This window comes from Hypomesus transpacificus, chromosome 11, assembly GCF_021917145.1.
Source record: "Hypomesus transpacificus isolate Combined female chromosome 11, fHypTra1, whole genome shotgun sequence".
Taxonomy (NCBI): domain Eukaryota; kingdom Metazoa; phylum Chordata; class Actinopteri; order Osmeriformes; family Osmeridae; genus Hypomesus; species Hypomesus transpacificus.
In genome coordinates this window covers 14,218,234-14,232,660 of record NC_061070.1, presented here as the reverse complement: position 1 = coordinate 14,232,660, position 14,427 = coordinate 14,218,234, and the positions used below count along the sequence as shown (strand labels likewise).

The 14,427-nt window shown below is 39.4% G+C and overlaps 2 protein-coding genes across 3 annotated transcripts in view; both read right to left on the bottom strand.

Annotated features, from left to right (window-relative positions):
- Positions 1-5,078, bottom strand: part of LOC124473401 (sorbin and SH3 domain-containing protein 1) — a 35,534-nt gene extending 30,456 nt beyond the window's left edge. For both annotated transcript variants that reach the window (XM_047028759.1, XM_047028758.1), the window contains exon 1: positions 4,955-5,078. The gene's annotated coding sequence lies outside the window, so the exon portion shown is untranslated. The remainder of the gene's footprint in view (positions 1-4,954) is intronic.
- A 223-nt stretch (positions 5,079-5,301) lies between these two features.
- pik3ap1 (phosphoinositide-3-kinase adaptor protein 1) lies at positions 5,302-12,513 on the bottom strand. Its single transcript, XM_047030048.1, has 17 exons — positions 12,353-12,513; positions 11,190-11,615; positions 10,841-11,034; positions 10,611-10,755; positions 10,314-10,456; positions 10,066-10,198; positions 9,767-9,963; positions 9,396-9,570; positions 9,228-9,299; positions 8,754-8,987; positions 8,589-8,651; positions 8,238-8,452; positions 8,004-8,076; positions 7,738-7,899; positions 7,380-7,450; positions 7,002-7,102; positions 5,302-6,512 (listed from the first exon to the last, which is right to left on the bottom strand). Exons 1-17 carry the CDS (start codon positions 12,378-12,380, stop codon positions 6,398-6,400), a joined length of 2,547 nt encoding a protein of 848 aa, XP_046886004.1. The 5' UTR covers positions 12,381-12,513; the 3' UTR covers positions 5,302-6,397.
- Positions 12,514-14,427: the final 1,914 nt, after the last annotated feature.

Genomic DNA, 14,427 nt, shown 5'->3' with positions numbered 1-14,427 from the left:
CCATCAGTACATAAACACATTCTGCCCCCAGATCCCTCCTGGCAAAAATTGGACATCTGAGGAGATCTGGAATTAGCTAGTGGACAACTCTGGACAACGGCTAGGGAAGCAGAGTTCAAGAGCCAATCTGTTTTACTCAAACTAACTAGTACTAACTTAAGTACTATACACTGTAATAACACATTTGAAATGCATTAAATTACACATTGATTGAAATACTGGTCTACTGGATGTCATTGTAAACCCAATGGCAGTGAGCATGAACAGCTGTTCTGAGCTGTTACAGTCTTTTAAGTGTCACATGTTTAAACAACTCTATGTTTACTTTAGAAAAATTCAACAAAAGATAGCTACCGAGAACTCAAACAATGATACCTTTGACCAGGGATTCCTGCACTATTCCTGAGAAGAGAGTAATGTTAACATAAAATAACTCATCACGAGGTCTGGTGTTCTACAGAAGTAGAGAAAGGGCTCTTACGTAATGCCATTTGACTTTTGCTTTGTCAACTAATAGCAGAGAGAAGAGAAGCTGTCCAGGGCTCAGTGAAGATCCTATAAAACAGCTCCAAACAAGGCTCGAAAGGGCCGCTCCAGAGCATCAGCTTATCCCTCTAATTGAGAGGACCCCCTCTCTTCCATAAACAGCTTCCACACTGGCTACAAGCCGAGGGTTCTACGCATTCCTCAACAGACATGTTTGATGAGCAGAGGCCATGGTTTTAAACAAAGGCTTACATAAAAGGAAATGCATGCACCTGATCACTTTCAAGTGCCTTTCGCGTAAGAATTGAAACTGAATCCTAAGATATGTCTTTTAAAATGTATATTGTCTACTATTAATGAGTATGATGAGTGCTGAGTAAACATTTCTGTTTTGGTCACTGCTGTGCTTCAGGATTCAAAGCATAGTTGTTGCAACTACTGTAGTATGTCCATGAAAAGCTCAGACAGTTATTGGGCGTGACGATGACCAGATCCCCAGGGCAGAGTGGGCAGGGCACGTGTGAAGGTCCTGGAGAAGGCGCTGGCTCTTCACATGGTCACACTGTCTCACATGGACATTTTTAGAGGGCCAAGCTGGGCATAGTCTGACTGCCAGGGTTTTAGAGCCAGTGTAATAAGAACGTCAGAGAGCTGACAGTTTACCAAGGACAATACGTCTCCATGGCAAGTGAGCACTCCAGGCCATGCTCCAAGAGAAATCAAGCTTTTCTAGAGAGGACTAGCACTGAATTTTGTTTTACTTGTTGTTGTTGAAATGTTGTCAGAGGTGCAAGCTTGTTTTCAAAATAGGGCAAACTGAGGTGAATGTAGTGTACTTTATATGATTGATATGTTCCTGACTGTTTGAGTTGAGATCATTGACTATCCTTTCGCTAATTTACATTTAGCAGACGCTCTTATCCAGAGCGACTTACAGTAAGTACAGGGACATTCCCACAAAGAAAGTAGGGTGAAGTGCCTTGCCCAAGGACACAATGTCATTGGCACAGCCAGGATTCTAACCGGAAACCTTCTGATTACTAGCCCGATTCCCTAACCGCTCAGCCATCTGACTCTAACTTTGAAGTATGCAGATTCCTATTGGACCACCTGTTTGTTTTGGGAGCTTTGATGACAATTCATGTTATTGTTTGAGAGAGTGTTGAAAGTGTCACCTTATTTCAAGGGGGATGTTTTGACTCAGATGTGGTATGGCAGCTTTGAGTGTTCTCTGTTACTTATAATAACTCTGTGAGTGCTTATGTGACAGAACTGCTTGATTAAACTGTCATGAGATACAGCACTTAAACATGTATATAAACAGCAATGCGATAATCCACTCATTTTAAGTGCTTTGCTAAATGTGGCCTTGTGAAAATACCACATAAGACTGCCTCCATCATGACAAATGTCTCCATCTTTGTCTGTGCCCAGAGTGTCACACACAGTCGACTTAGTCCTAACAGATAACCCTGATACAATCACCAGAGTCAGGGGATACCAACGGACCCGACACCTTAAAGAATGACAGCATATCTCTGTATTTGGCACCAATGTGAAAAGACAGTAACGGCTGGCATATGGAAACTGTATGCTAATACTATAATGACAACAACTGCCAAAAAGTGTTTGTGCTTCTTTGTGTCTCTTATTTCCTTCATTATTTTCCTACACAATACAAGCGCGAAGAGCGACAAATCTATCGTCAAACCATAAATTGCCTATTCAATTTCTTGTTTACTTGCTTTCATTGGAGGGGGGGGTTCTTTGTGCACACAGACCCTGAAAAGCCAAAGCATAACACTCAAGCAGCACTATCCACTTCGTCCAATAGAAGCAGATGGGAAAAGGGGGGAGGGAGAAGTTGCTAAGCAACGAGTTGTAACATTAACACAGAAAGAAAACAGAAACCTGGTGTTGAACATCCGTCTTATACTGAAAAGCCATCAGTTATTTACTGCAGAATAAAGACATTAGTGTTTTCACACTACACTTTCCATGTAGTGAACTATGTGTAAATATATAATGTATATTTAAATATCTAACATAGCTATGGAGGTATACAATTTAGATAAATGAACAAAGAAATCAAATAATCTACAATACTAAAGAAACTAGATATTTAATGTTCATGGTGTCCATTCATAAGAACATGGAACTTTGAATAAACCATTCACAGAAGCTCTGCAAAGCTGACTGCTGGGACATACTCATCAATGTTTGTCAGCCAATCATTTCATTAAGATTATTTTATTTTGAGAAATAATAAACCTTCATGACCTTTTACTTCCATCAGTTCAGTAGTTGTGTGACAGGATCTTAACATGCCATTAACTTACATAGATGCCGGAAGCTAGTTCCAGGGAAATTAAAGGAATTGTTACCAGAGCAGTACTTCAAATAATGGGCAAGGATAGCCCCTGTTTAAATAATAAAAATTTAAGTTTTAAGATTTGTGATATATGGTTGTTTCTCCCCAGTTCAATGGGTATTCAAGTAACATGATTCTAAACAGGGTTTATAAAATATTGACAACTCAATATAAATAATTAATTATATGGCTTGGAAGAGTCTAAGCAGCCAAACATAAACAATGTACTCCAAATATTACAATAGTCTATACTTACTAAGTAATATGCCACCCTATGTGGTGAGAAATGTTTGAGCTATGGCAGTATGAGCTAAGAGTATGAGCTATTTCTATGGCATTGGACAATGGAGGCTTACAGTAAATGTGGATTTATCTGCCTGGAGAATACTACAGAGTACAAACTACTGTGACAGTAAAGTCACTGATTGCAGAGTTACAACTACATCCATTCAGCATATTGATCCCAGAGCCAGGTTCATGTTGAGTGTCACGTCAATGACATATAGTAGACAATGACACCACTGTTGGAAGGCTAGACCTGATTCACCATTGCTTGCCAAGCTGACAGGTGGGCTTGGCCATTCCTCTGCACGGTAGTAATGTGGTATAAAATCACAGCACTACGCACAGCAATACCTCTGAACAACAGGATTTACAGGTTCACAGGGTATTTTGTGGTCCACAGAGCTAACAAAGAGAACTTTGATGTAAAATGATGACATAGGAACACGGGTATGTTTACACATGTAAATGAACATTGTGTTAGCCTTGCACTCCATCCCAAGAGTCTTCCCACAGGATGGCTGTTCACTGTGTACAGGACCACAGGCTGATCAATGCTCTGATGTTGGCCAGGAGTTAATGTCACATGCACTCAATCTGAAAGCCCCGGGCCTATTTGTCAAACAACTGATACACATTCACTGTGCAAATACTTCTACAGGGCCAATGAGAGTTCACTACTGTAGTTTACTTATGTAACTGAAGTTAGTTTGGTGTGTAACCATGGAGTAGCCTTGCATGAGACTGGTCATTTTGGCCCTATATGTCCATGAACAAAATCTGGATTGGCTTGAAAAGATAAACAAACGGTGAATTATCTAAATGTGTGTGCCAATGTAAAGTATGTACCAAACAGATACGGTTCGAGCTTGCTTAAAAGTGACATGTGAGGGATATTGACCTTTTTGCCTTTACAAATGTATGGCACAGTGTGTACGGGTCCAATATATAGCATTGCCATTGATCAGGTATCCTGCAGTGCACTGCAATATGGGTCATTTTCGTTCATACTGCTGTCTATACGTGTGTGGATATTGTATATTCAATAGTAGTGGTGCCCAGATTTGTATTGTCACGTTGGTCATTCACATTCACAATTAGAGAATATTTGTATTTTCTAAGGTTTATGCAGTATGCAGTAATGATACCCAATGCCCACTGGGTTACTGCAGACAAGCAATAGATACCCCTGGAAATAAAAAATAGTCGGGTTCCCTGTTAGCAAACGTACAGTATGCCGCATAATGTGCATGCCATTAAGTCGGTATAGGTAAGCAAATCTACAGTAAACAATGTGCAACCCTCAACTTGTCAGAAGAGAATATTGTTGCAAATATTTGATGGTGAATGGCCTTCATTTCGGGACATTTAAAATGCTTATGTTGAACAAACACAAACCCAACCATAACACCATTTTGATGATTTCATTTTTCTATTTTGGATGTAATGATCAGCACATGCGAGGATGTAGCGGTCGACTAGCGGTTCTTCTCTGGACTGCAGTACGGCTGTCAAAGAACAAGGCTGTATTTTTTGTTGTTGTCCCGGACCAATTTAGTGGCATTTGTGTCCCATCCAAAATACAAGATCACAGTGCGGTACAGTGGGACAGAGTTCTTCAATGCAGTATATCAATAGGACAGAATAATCCCACAACATTATGGTACAGAATGAAACAACATCATACAAAGTCAGCAATTTTGTTGCCAACGTACACTGGATACAACATTTACAGAAACCCTCTGTATAAGGCATTCTACAGTATCAAACGGACTAAACACTACAACAAACCAAAAGGACAAACATGTAGCTTACCTCTAAAGAATGGCAATCCAGTGTGCCAAATCGATATTTCCAAACACGCGGCACTAAGGTCTGTCCTACAGTGTTTCAGTCAATTACTAACCCGGCTCGCTCACACCCACTGGTCTCATCAGCACGTTGTACCACATTAGACTGCGTTTCCTTGCATGTGGGGACAGCAAAGGGGAGGGATGATCTCAGGAGTCCTTAGATGCTTACATCAGTTAAAAAAAATAGCCTTACCTGAAACAGCCAATATGAAATGTAGCCTACTTGAAGATGCTTGTGGTTTAATCAAATAATACTTACATTTACGTTTACATTTATTCAATTAGCAGACGCTTTAATCGACTTCCAAGAGAGAGCTTTACAAAGTGCATATAGGTCACTGATAATAACAGCAAGATAGCCCCAGAAACATAAAAATAACAAAAACAATTCTACTATAAACTTAGCAGCCAGCTTCTTTGGGTTCAGTCGTTTACTTTTTAAAAGACTATGAAAACTAATTTAAGGCTCACTTGTAAAAAACGTCAGTATGTAATGTCTCTCAAATAAAAACTAAATAATAGTTGACAGCTTTCAAAATGTCATGAATATAACACCAATATGCAGCATGAGTATTGATTAGAAAAACACAAACATTTAATATGAGCACATCGAAAGCATTGCAGTTTACAGACTGGACTTCGGGCCCATGGCTAAACCAGCGTTAGAAACCTGAACCCATGAAATGCTCGTGGTGTAGACATGCAGAGCGCCATCCAGTGGCCAGAGTTGGCAACGAACTATTTGCCTGTTTTTATCATGTTTCAGATAAATCAAGTTTCATTATGTGATACATGTCTATACAGCGTAGATGCTATGTTGTTACATAAAACATGATGTTCTCTTTTACTGTTTTTTTTTACTCCAAACCTAATGACTCCAATCTGTTAAAGTCTTTAATGTAAATGGTAAATGAAGATTTAAATCCATTTCAATTGATCCCACCTGTCAGGTCAGAAATGTATAGAGAATATGTACTTTTACTTTATTTTTCACTTTATAAGTTCACTCAAATAACATAGCTTTGCACTATTAAATGTATCCCCTTTGACAATGCAACAGGACATCATCTTGTCAACACATCCTTTTAAATGATAACACATGCAAAATATCAAAATTGTGATAGGTTCCTTATTTTATACATTAAGACAGTAAAATAATCTGTACATGTGTAAATTATATAAAACAAACAAAAGAATACCAAAGACACACTGTAATATCGATTCTTCACAACACAAATGTTTGCAGTTATGTGCTCATGAACAGTGCAGGTGTGTGATGCAGCTTACACATCTAGAAATGTTGACCATTCATTCCACATCTAGTTGTATTTCTCACATCCTTTTTACGTATATCATTAATTGTAAAACTATCATAATAATAAATGTGAAGATGTCGGCAAGTAGATCATCGTGTTCTACGTGGTATGGAGGGTGGAGAGGTGTCTCTATATGATGGTCTTTGAGGAAGTGCTCGCAATGGGCTTGATACGTAACGCTCATGCAGGATTTTTTCTGGAACCCTTGCAAACACAAGAAATTACATTTTTTTTAAGATAGCTTTTATATGAATTATTATTTAGCTTCTATTTAACCAGGACTTGCTCAATGTGATACACAAAAATAAATTCCATGAAAAGAGATTCAAACCTTTGTCCCGTATAAACGTTGTGTAAACACAAATGTCAGAGTCTAAAGTTACAATAAAAAACTACAGGAAAATAGTTTTGTTTGTTTTAAAGTTCATGTAAAATATCACATGGCCAAAAGGTGTCTTTACACTTGAAACACCCTTTTAACGGCATAGTCAAAGTGTCAGTTTCCTTTTCATTATTTCCTGTTATCTCTCTTTATCACAGCTCATAGCGTGCTCACTTAGGATAGTTATCACAGAATTTGTTTTCTTTGAGTTGCATTTGTTTGTTTAAGGTGGTTTATGATGTAATATCACAGTTGCTGATGTATGCTGATAGAATTACATTGTTTGAAATCATCCCGTGTGGATGTCTTACCTTTCTGGTACTCGTGGAGGGATCCTAGGTGGGGGAAGGCTCGGGGAGGCATCAGTGGGTCGTGGGGGTCGAGGTGGAGGAGGGAGATAGTCTATTGCTTCCTATTGAATGTGGCAAAAAGTGTACACTGTGTATCATCAATACAACAGGCAAAAAATTATCGAAGTGCCTAGTAGGAATTATTATCCATTAACGTATCATGTATGTTAATTGTAAAATGAAACCATGGTATTTTGAAGCTTTGAAATACTTTTCCCCCTAGGAGTCATGTGTTCATTTGTATGTGACACTTTTCTCATCCAAACAAATCATTAGAAAAGTGACCAAAAGGGTTCTCTGGACTAAGACAGAGGGGCTTACGAGGAGTCAGTTGCTCACCTCAAAATCTGGCTCTGTTCCACTGCTGTAGCTGATGGTGCTATGTGTGCTGAGTCTGTTACTTCCACTACCTGAATACAGCAGAAGGTTGGATCTGAAGTAATCAAAAACCGAAACCAAACTAGTAATACAACAAGTTTTTTTTGCATAGAGACTAAGCCCCCAAACACACTCATTCCGTGTGCAAACCACAAGCAGGTGTCAGTTCTAGTTCTCAGCTCTAAGATACTGTAGAGGCGTAGAGCGCAACAGAGCGTGGAAACCAAACAGACAAGAGGAAATAATGGATACATTCAGATCTGATTGCCCTCCTGATGAGTACTGGGGTCAACATGGCTGCAGGGGGCTAGGAACTCACTGGAAGTACTGGATGTGCTCCCTTTTTGCCAGGTGCCTCTCTGGATTGGGTGGGGCACAGGAGGCGGTGGGGCCGTGACCTGGGGGCTGGACTCATACACAGCGCACTCCAAGGTCGTGTCAGTACCCCAGGAACAATTATTTGGGAGTGGAGAGGTGATGTCTAGTTGTCAGAGGGAAGAAACCAAACCAGATCAACTACTGTAGAAGCACAACTCAGAAGCAACATGACATGAACATGAAAGTAAAGAATCTGAACCCTCTTACCCAGCTCCTTTCCCATCTTCTCCATATATTTGTGGCGTCTGTAAATACTGTCTCGTAATTTTTTCAAATTTTCCTACAACATAAATTCAACACTTTATCATTCATTCTAAACATCCTCTTGCTCCTGGACAGACACACAATACACATTTACCAACTACCAACTCATAGTTTTCAATGCCATGTACCTGTCTCACTGTACTTCAATATACTTAGAAATCAGTTATTACTATTGACCTGCTGAAAGCGGATAGAGTTGGATCTCCTTTCCTGGTCAAACTGCCAGGCCTTGAACTCTTGGACAGCCTCATCCACACTCATAGCCCCTACTTTCACCCTCTCTTGCAGGGCTATGAGCTGCCTTTGCCCTGGGGTCTTCATCCCAGCATAGGGGTCGTGGGTGGAGGGCGAGATGGCACCGGAAGCAACAGCCTGTCCTCTCACTGGCCTCGCTAGAAGTTTGAGACAGAAACGTTTAATGCCACTTGCCAAGAAGAAGAAATCTTGACATTTGTCAACGTGATCATACACCCTTCATATACAGAAAAGGAACGAGGGCTCTGTCTGAACTTTAAAATAATTAACTACCTGGTACAGCAGCTGCTTCTCTGGAAATATTCTGTGGATTTGATTCCTCTTTTGAAGAAAACACTGTAAATGGAAACAATTTCTTGATTGTTAGATTCTTCCGATTTTTATGGTGTGTTGTCTCAGTTGTGGAGAGAGCATTGTAAAAATAGAACAACTTCCTACCCCTTGAGATGAAGGTTTGTGGCAGTTTGGGCTCAAGAACTGTCACTGGTCTGGGAATTGGGGCTGGTGGACGATTTAAGACTTCAAGGACACAGCTTGCATTTTCATCCACTGTGTCATAGATTTGGTCTGGAATACACGGATCATATGGGTCCTCCTCCAGCTCATATGGGTCTATCATTTTATCATACTCCTCCTCCTGGGTAAAACTTGGATGCTTTTCGCCTTCCCTCCCTATTGATAAGAGAAAGGCATACGATTGTCATGACAATTCAAATGTTCAGGTTGCTCCTGTGAGAAACACATTTTCTCTATTGTCAGGAAGAAAAATTCTTGATTTTATAAAGATTCTCATAGTATGCATGATATACATTACTGTGCAAAGGTCTTAGGCATACCCAATTTTTTTTACATGAATATTGTCCAAAATGTTTACTACATTTATTTTGGCTTGACTTTAGAATAATTTACTACCTGTGAAAAACTTTCTTAGCATAGCTTCCTCTGAGTTAAGAGGCTCTCCTGTTACTGCCTCCATGGACTCATCTGAAAGCAAAAGATAAAAATGATTACTATTGGCATCACTATCAAACATGAACCAAAGAGGACGGATACTTATGACTCATCACTGTAAATTCATACATAAGTCTTCCATGCAGTCTGGATTCAAGTCTATCATTGACTCGTAAATATCCTCTCTGCAACCCAGGTTCAAGGAATACTTCAAGATGTTGTCAGACATGGACTCATACACATCTCCATCTTCCTCCTCTGCCATGGACTCTCTAATGTGGGACTTAAGCATGTCAGCTGTCTCCTGAAAGGGTGGTTCAAGATAGAGAAAGAAATGAACTTAGCTTTCACCATACTGGGTACAGAATAGTGCTGCTTGATACTAATCTTGCACATTGACAAGAACAACTTACAATGTCTGCGTAAAAGTGTTTTTTTTATGAAACTGCTAAACACAAGTGTTGCTGACAGGTACAAACGCTTGCTGATAACGGACTTACTACAAATTCATCCATGAACTGTCTGAGGTCAGAAAAGCCACTCTTCTCTGCCAGTGTATTTGGGTAGTATCCATGTTTGTTCATCACACTGTAAGCCTGCAAGGCTCCAGGACACTGCAATAGAACTGTGGTCAGATTTTTCAGACCGTACTTCGCAGCAAAGTGGAGAAGAGTGGGAAGCTCCTCGTTCCGCTGATCTGAAACACAAAACAAAGTTTAACATGGCATGATTAGAATATAAATGGCTATTGTTAGCTTGGTGGGAAGAAAAAAACAGAATTGTAAAAGGCAATGCTTACATGTAGCCATGTTACTTTCTTCAATCTGTCTTATTCCAAACAGCTGAAGTCCATTTGCAGGCATCCTGCATTTCACTGAGTCTGTAAGCAAGGTGTCAAGTGTTTCTGTTGCTTTAGAAGTGATGTTGAATGCCTGTTGAAGAAAGAGAAAACCCATGATTGTGCTTGTGAGACAGCAGCCCCAAAACATAGTTTGCTATATGGTATGCCAGGGAAATAATTTGCTCTTTGACTGTCTCAACTCTCACTTGGCACATGAACTCCATAGGAGCAGAGGCATTTTCCAGAAAACTACTTATTTCTCCCATTCTTGTATAGTATGTTACAGGGCTCAAACTGATTGAGGACTCGTCACTGTACAGAGTTAGTGACACCTCTCCAGCTGGCACATCTAGAAAAAAAGATAAAGCTTGTCTTATTTAATGCAAACTTACAGTAGTACACAGGATGATGTGTCTGTAGTACAACACTGTGACAGTGAAATGGTAGGTTATTATTGCGAAACATCTTTCAGCACAGTATGTGGTTCACAGTTTCATGCTTACCAGGCGAAGCAACACTAACTGTATACTCATTTTCTTGAATTCCTGGGATCCTTGTAATGACTCTGTCATTAGATGAAAACTCAACTTCTATTTTTGACTGACAGCCCAATGTATTTGTCAAGATGATGTAAAGAGTAACCTCGTCCTTTAAGAAGACATAAAACACAATCAGACATGCAGTGAATGGCAGTTTCAGAATCAACTGAATTATTAACCAAAGCCCTTCCTACCCCACAAAGTACTCTGTTTGGCTGGACAGTGAGACAGGCATGGTGTACAATACTCCTAGTCTGCATTTGCAGAGTCTCTGAGATAATGTTGTCTTTGTTCTCCTGGGCAGAAATCTCAACCACAGTCACTGGTGTGGTTTCATCCGCTGTTTTGGCAAGGTCTTCAATTTCACTGTCAGCTTCCTCTCTTTTACCTTTGAAAGTTAAGAAAAAGTCAGAGTGTGCAGTAATATTTATTGTGCTGTAATATTAATATCAATATCAATTAGGATAGGTGATCATTACTTATACCAAATTAGAAAATGACTCTACAAATAGTGAATCTGAATCCCCGCAGTAACAAACTTACTGTCACTGATGGCCTCTAAAATAGTGGATATGTAAAGAGCTGGTTCATCCTCAGTATAGAGTTTCCTCCAGCTCCGCCAGTGTTCAAAGTTACAGATGGAAACATCTTCCTCTAACACACCACACAACAGAGCCACCACCCTGTGAGGCTGGTGAAGAAGTCTCTGAAATGGCCCCAGGACCTCAGGGTCACATAAAAGGTCCAGAAATGGTAATGTCAACAATGGTACAATGCATTTACTGCCATGGAAATGTTCAAAGTTATATCCATGTAGATAGTCAGCCGGGCCCACAGTGTACAGGACAATGGACTTCCTGAGAAACTTTCGAGAGGATTTTAGGATCCTCTGTAAATATATTGCCCATTCCTCAGCTTCAGCAGTGTGGACAATCAATATCTCACAGTTGGGGGGGGATTCAGGATTTTCTAAAACACACAAAATGTTAACACTGAGATTAGCTGATTACAGAGGCATCATTGATGCACATTTGTGATGACGTTACTGTCCTTTATCTATATTAAATACAGTAGGAAATTAACATTTAGGAGCCTTGCTGTGGGAAAAATGTTAGATTCTAGATGCTCTGCACCATCTGTCTCCCAATACATTAGGTCAATGTAACAATGCAGTACAGTCAACAGGCTAAACCACCACAGTACTACAGAATAAATATGAGTAAGAGTAATTGGGTCAAGGTAACCCCTGCACAGCTAGTGAATGGCACACGCCACTATCGGTCCCCCATCAGTATTCAGGGCTCTGCTCTTTCTTCTTAAAAACATTTAATTTGCACAAAAGTAAACTGAATTGATGAAATAATTGTTGTAAAAGTTATTAATAAACGACACTGACGACAGAAAAAGCTTTCTGGGGTTTCGGGGTAAAACAAGTATATTGACCGATAGCAAATAGCGGAAGAGTTCGATCACACTTCCTTGTTTTAGAGACTATCCTCTTACATTTGATAACTAATCACATTTCAAAAAGGTTAAGTTCTTAATTCAAAACAGTCAATTAAAATACACTCTACCCCACTTCTGATTATTGAACAATCTGTGATTCATCCGCGCAGTTAAGAGAGTCATAATAGAACTTTTTAAGATTCATACCACTTTTAAACTTTTGTTTAACAATGAAGCAAATAGGTCAATGACCTTCTTACCAAATGAGGATGACACAACTCCTTCCATATTGTGAAGTTAAAAGAGCTTTGCATCAAGTCTTTCACGTCAGTCAAACATCTGAACTGGTGTTCCCTCAGCTCTAGACTTTGTGCACTGAAGTACTTGCTTTCTGTTCAGCTTCACTACTTACTCTGTTATATAAATAGTCTTTGTTGATTTCCTGAATTTAGGTGGCTCGGCGTCACTTCCTGAAATGTTAGTAACTGAAAAGTGGCCGAACAGAAGTGGAAGTGAACAAGTGCATAAATGTGTCAGTGGCTGTTTCACTTTTACACTATAAATTGTAACAGTTCACTGTAAAACAGATAAGTACTCTTTTGAAGATTTTCCACTAGTAAACTATGACATGTCGGTGTGTCACATGGACACACCAACATGCAAAAAAGTTAGCACCAGACAATTTATCCTCCCATGCCTTCACCACCACACAAACACACACTACACTGCTTGCACACACACACACATACACACACGCACCTGTCAATTGTGCTTGTTCGTATTTTCACTTCCGTAGCAAAGTTACTCAAGTTTAGCCTTGCAGTGTGCATGCTTTTCAAAGTCAAAACGACAAGCAAAGAGACAGATGACAGATACTGCAGCACGATTAACTTTGTGACTTGTGTCCAGTACAATTTACTGTGGATTTTATCTTAACCAATGTCTGCAGGCAGTGGCAGATCTAAGGGGTGCCAAGGGGTGGCAGCTGCCACCCCAATAAAAAATACTGCCACCCCAATTTTTTTTTTTAAAAATTGGGGTTTCAATTTTTTTTTTTTTATTTATGCATTTAGCAGACGCTTTTATCCAAAGCAACTTCCAAGAGAGAGCTGTACAAAAGGGCATAGGTCTCTGATCATAACAACGAGATAGCCCCACACAACACAGCCAAAACATGAAGCATACATTGTGAAAAAACTGTCCCAAAAGGAAGAACCATAAGAGCATGTAGTGAAACAAGTTACAATTAAACAACATGAACCTCAATCTTCCCATGGAAAAATATTATTTGTACATTACAGAACATTTCAATAAATAATATTAATGTTACTGTTTAATTTAAACTACAATGTTCTAGCCTAGTCATTTACCATAGGAAGTACTGTACCCCCTACCTTGGGTTTGATTTGCCTCCAGGAGGCCACCCAACAACTTCCTTCTGCCACCCCATTGCCGCCCCGAATGAAAATCTCTAGATCCGCCCCTGTTTGCAGGTTGTTTGGGACTAAACCCTCTCAGTGATTCCAGTGCTCCATTTCTCTGAACACATCTATAATGCATCGTCCAGGAGCCTAGGTAACCAGGAGAGGGCAGCATCCCATCACAGATACAATTATTCCAACTGTCTGATGTTGCCATGATAAATTAAATTCCATGTTGATATGTTTGCTCTGCAAGCTAATGTCATCTTTAATTACAGTGATAAACTATGAGGCTGATGCATTCAGTAGTTTGTTGATCTACATCTTTATGATTTAAGTCATGTTGTACACATTTTATAGCATATTACAATATTTTATAGTATGGTTAATAATAATTAAAACTTGTTTTATCTACTTACTATGCTTATTGTTATGCACCAACCAACCAAAGCAAATTCCATGTATGTGTAAACTTACTTAGCAATAAACCAGATTCTGATTCTAATAATGAAGATGTTGCTTTTTGCCAAGAAATCATTCTGCACTTGTATTCCCTTAAATAAATGATGGTATTTATTAATGTTCTGACAATCCAACCCTGCAAAATAGGTTGACTTTTTAAAAGTTCTTACAAATGCTTACCCCCTGACTTCTAAAACACCCTCTTGAAGAGTCGGATGATCCTTGACCTGTCTCTAAGCACAATTTCCTGTGGAAAAAATCCCTTAATTTCTATTAACTCAGCTATTAGCTACCATAAGCATGACCGTACCTTTACCTTTTGTTTGGGCTCTCTCAAAACCACTGTCTATTAAGTGGCTCAAACCAAATCCCTGTAGTCTGAGTTTAATAAGAGAATATTTTGCTCCTATATTTTAACCTTGTTATCCAATATCCTGTCTTTTATTCCTCAG

Coding starts and splice junctions, on each gene's coding strand:
- pik3ap1 (XM_047030048.1), bottom strand. CDS start 12,380: ATGGAAGGAGTTGTGTCATCCTCATTTG. Junction 7,103..7,379: donor GAACAGAGCCAGATTTTGAG/GTGAGCAACTGA, acceptor CACATTCAATAG/GAAGCAATAGACTATCTCCC. Junction 6,513..7,001: donor CCTCCACGAGTACCAGAAAG/GTAAGACATCCA, acceptor TGTGTTTGCAAG/GGTTCCAGAAAAAATCCTGC.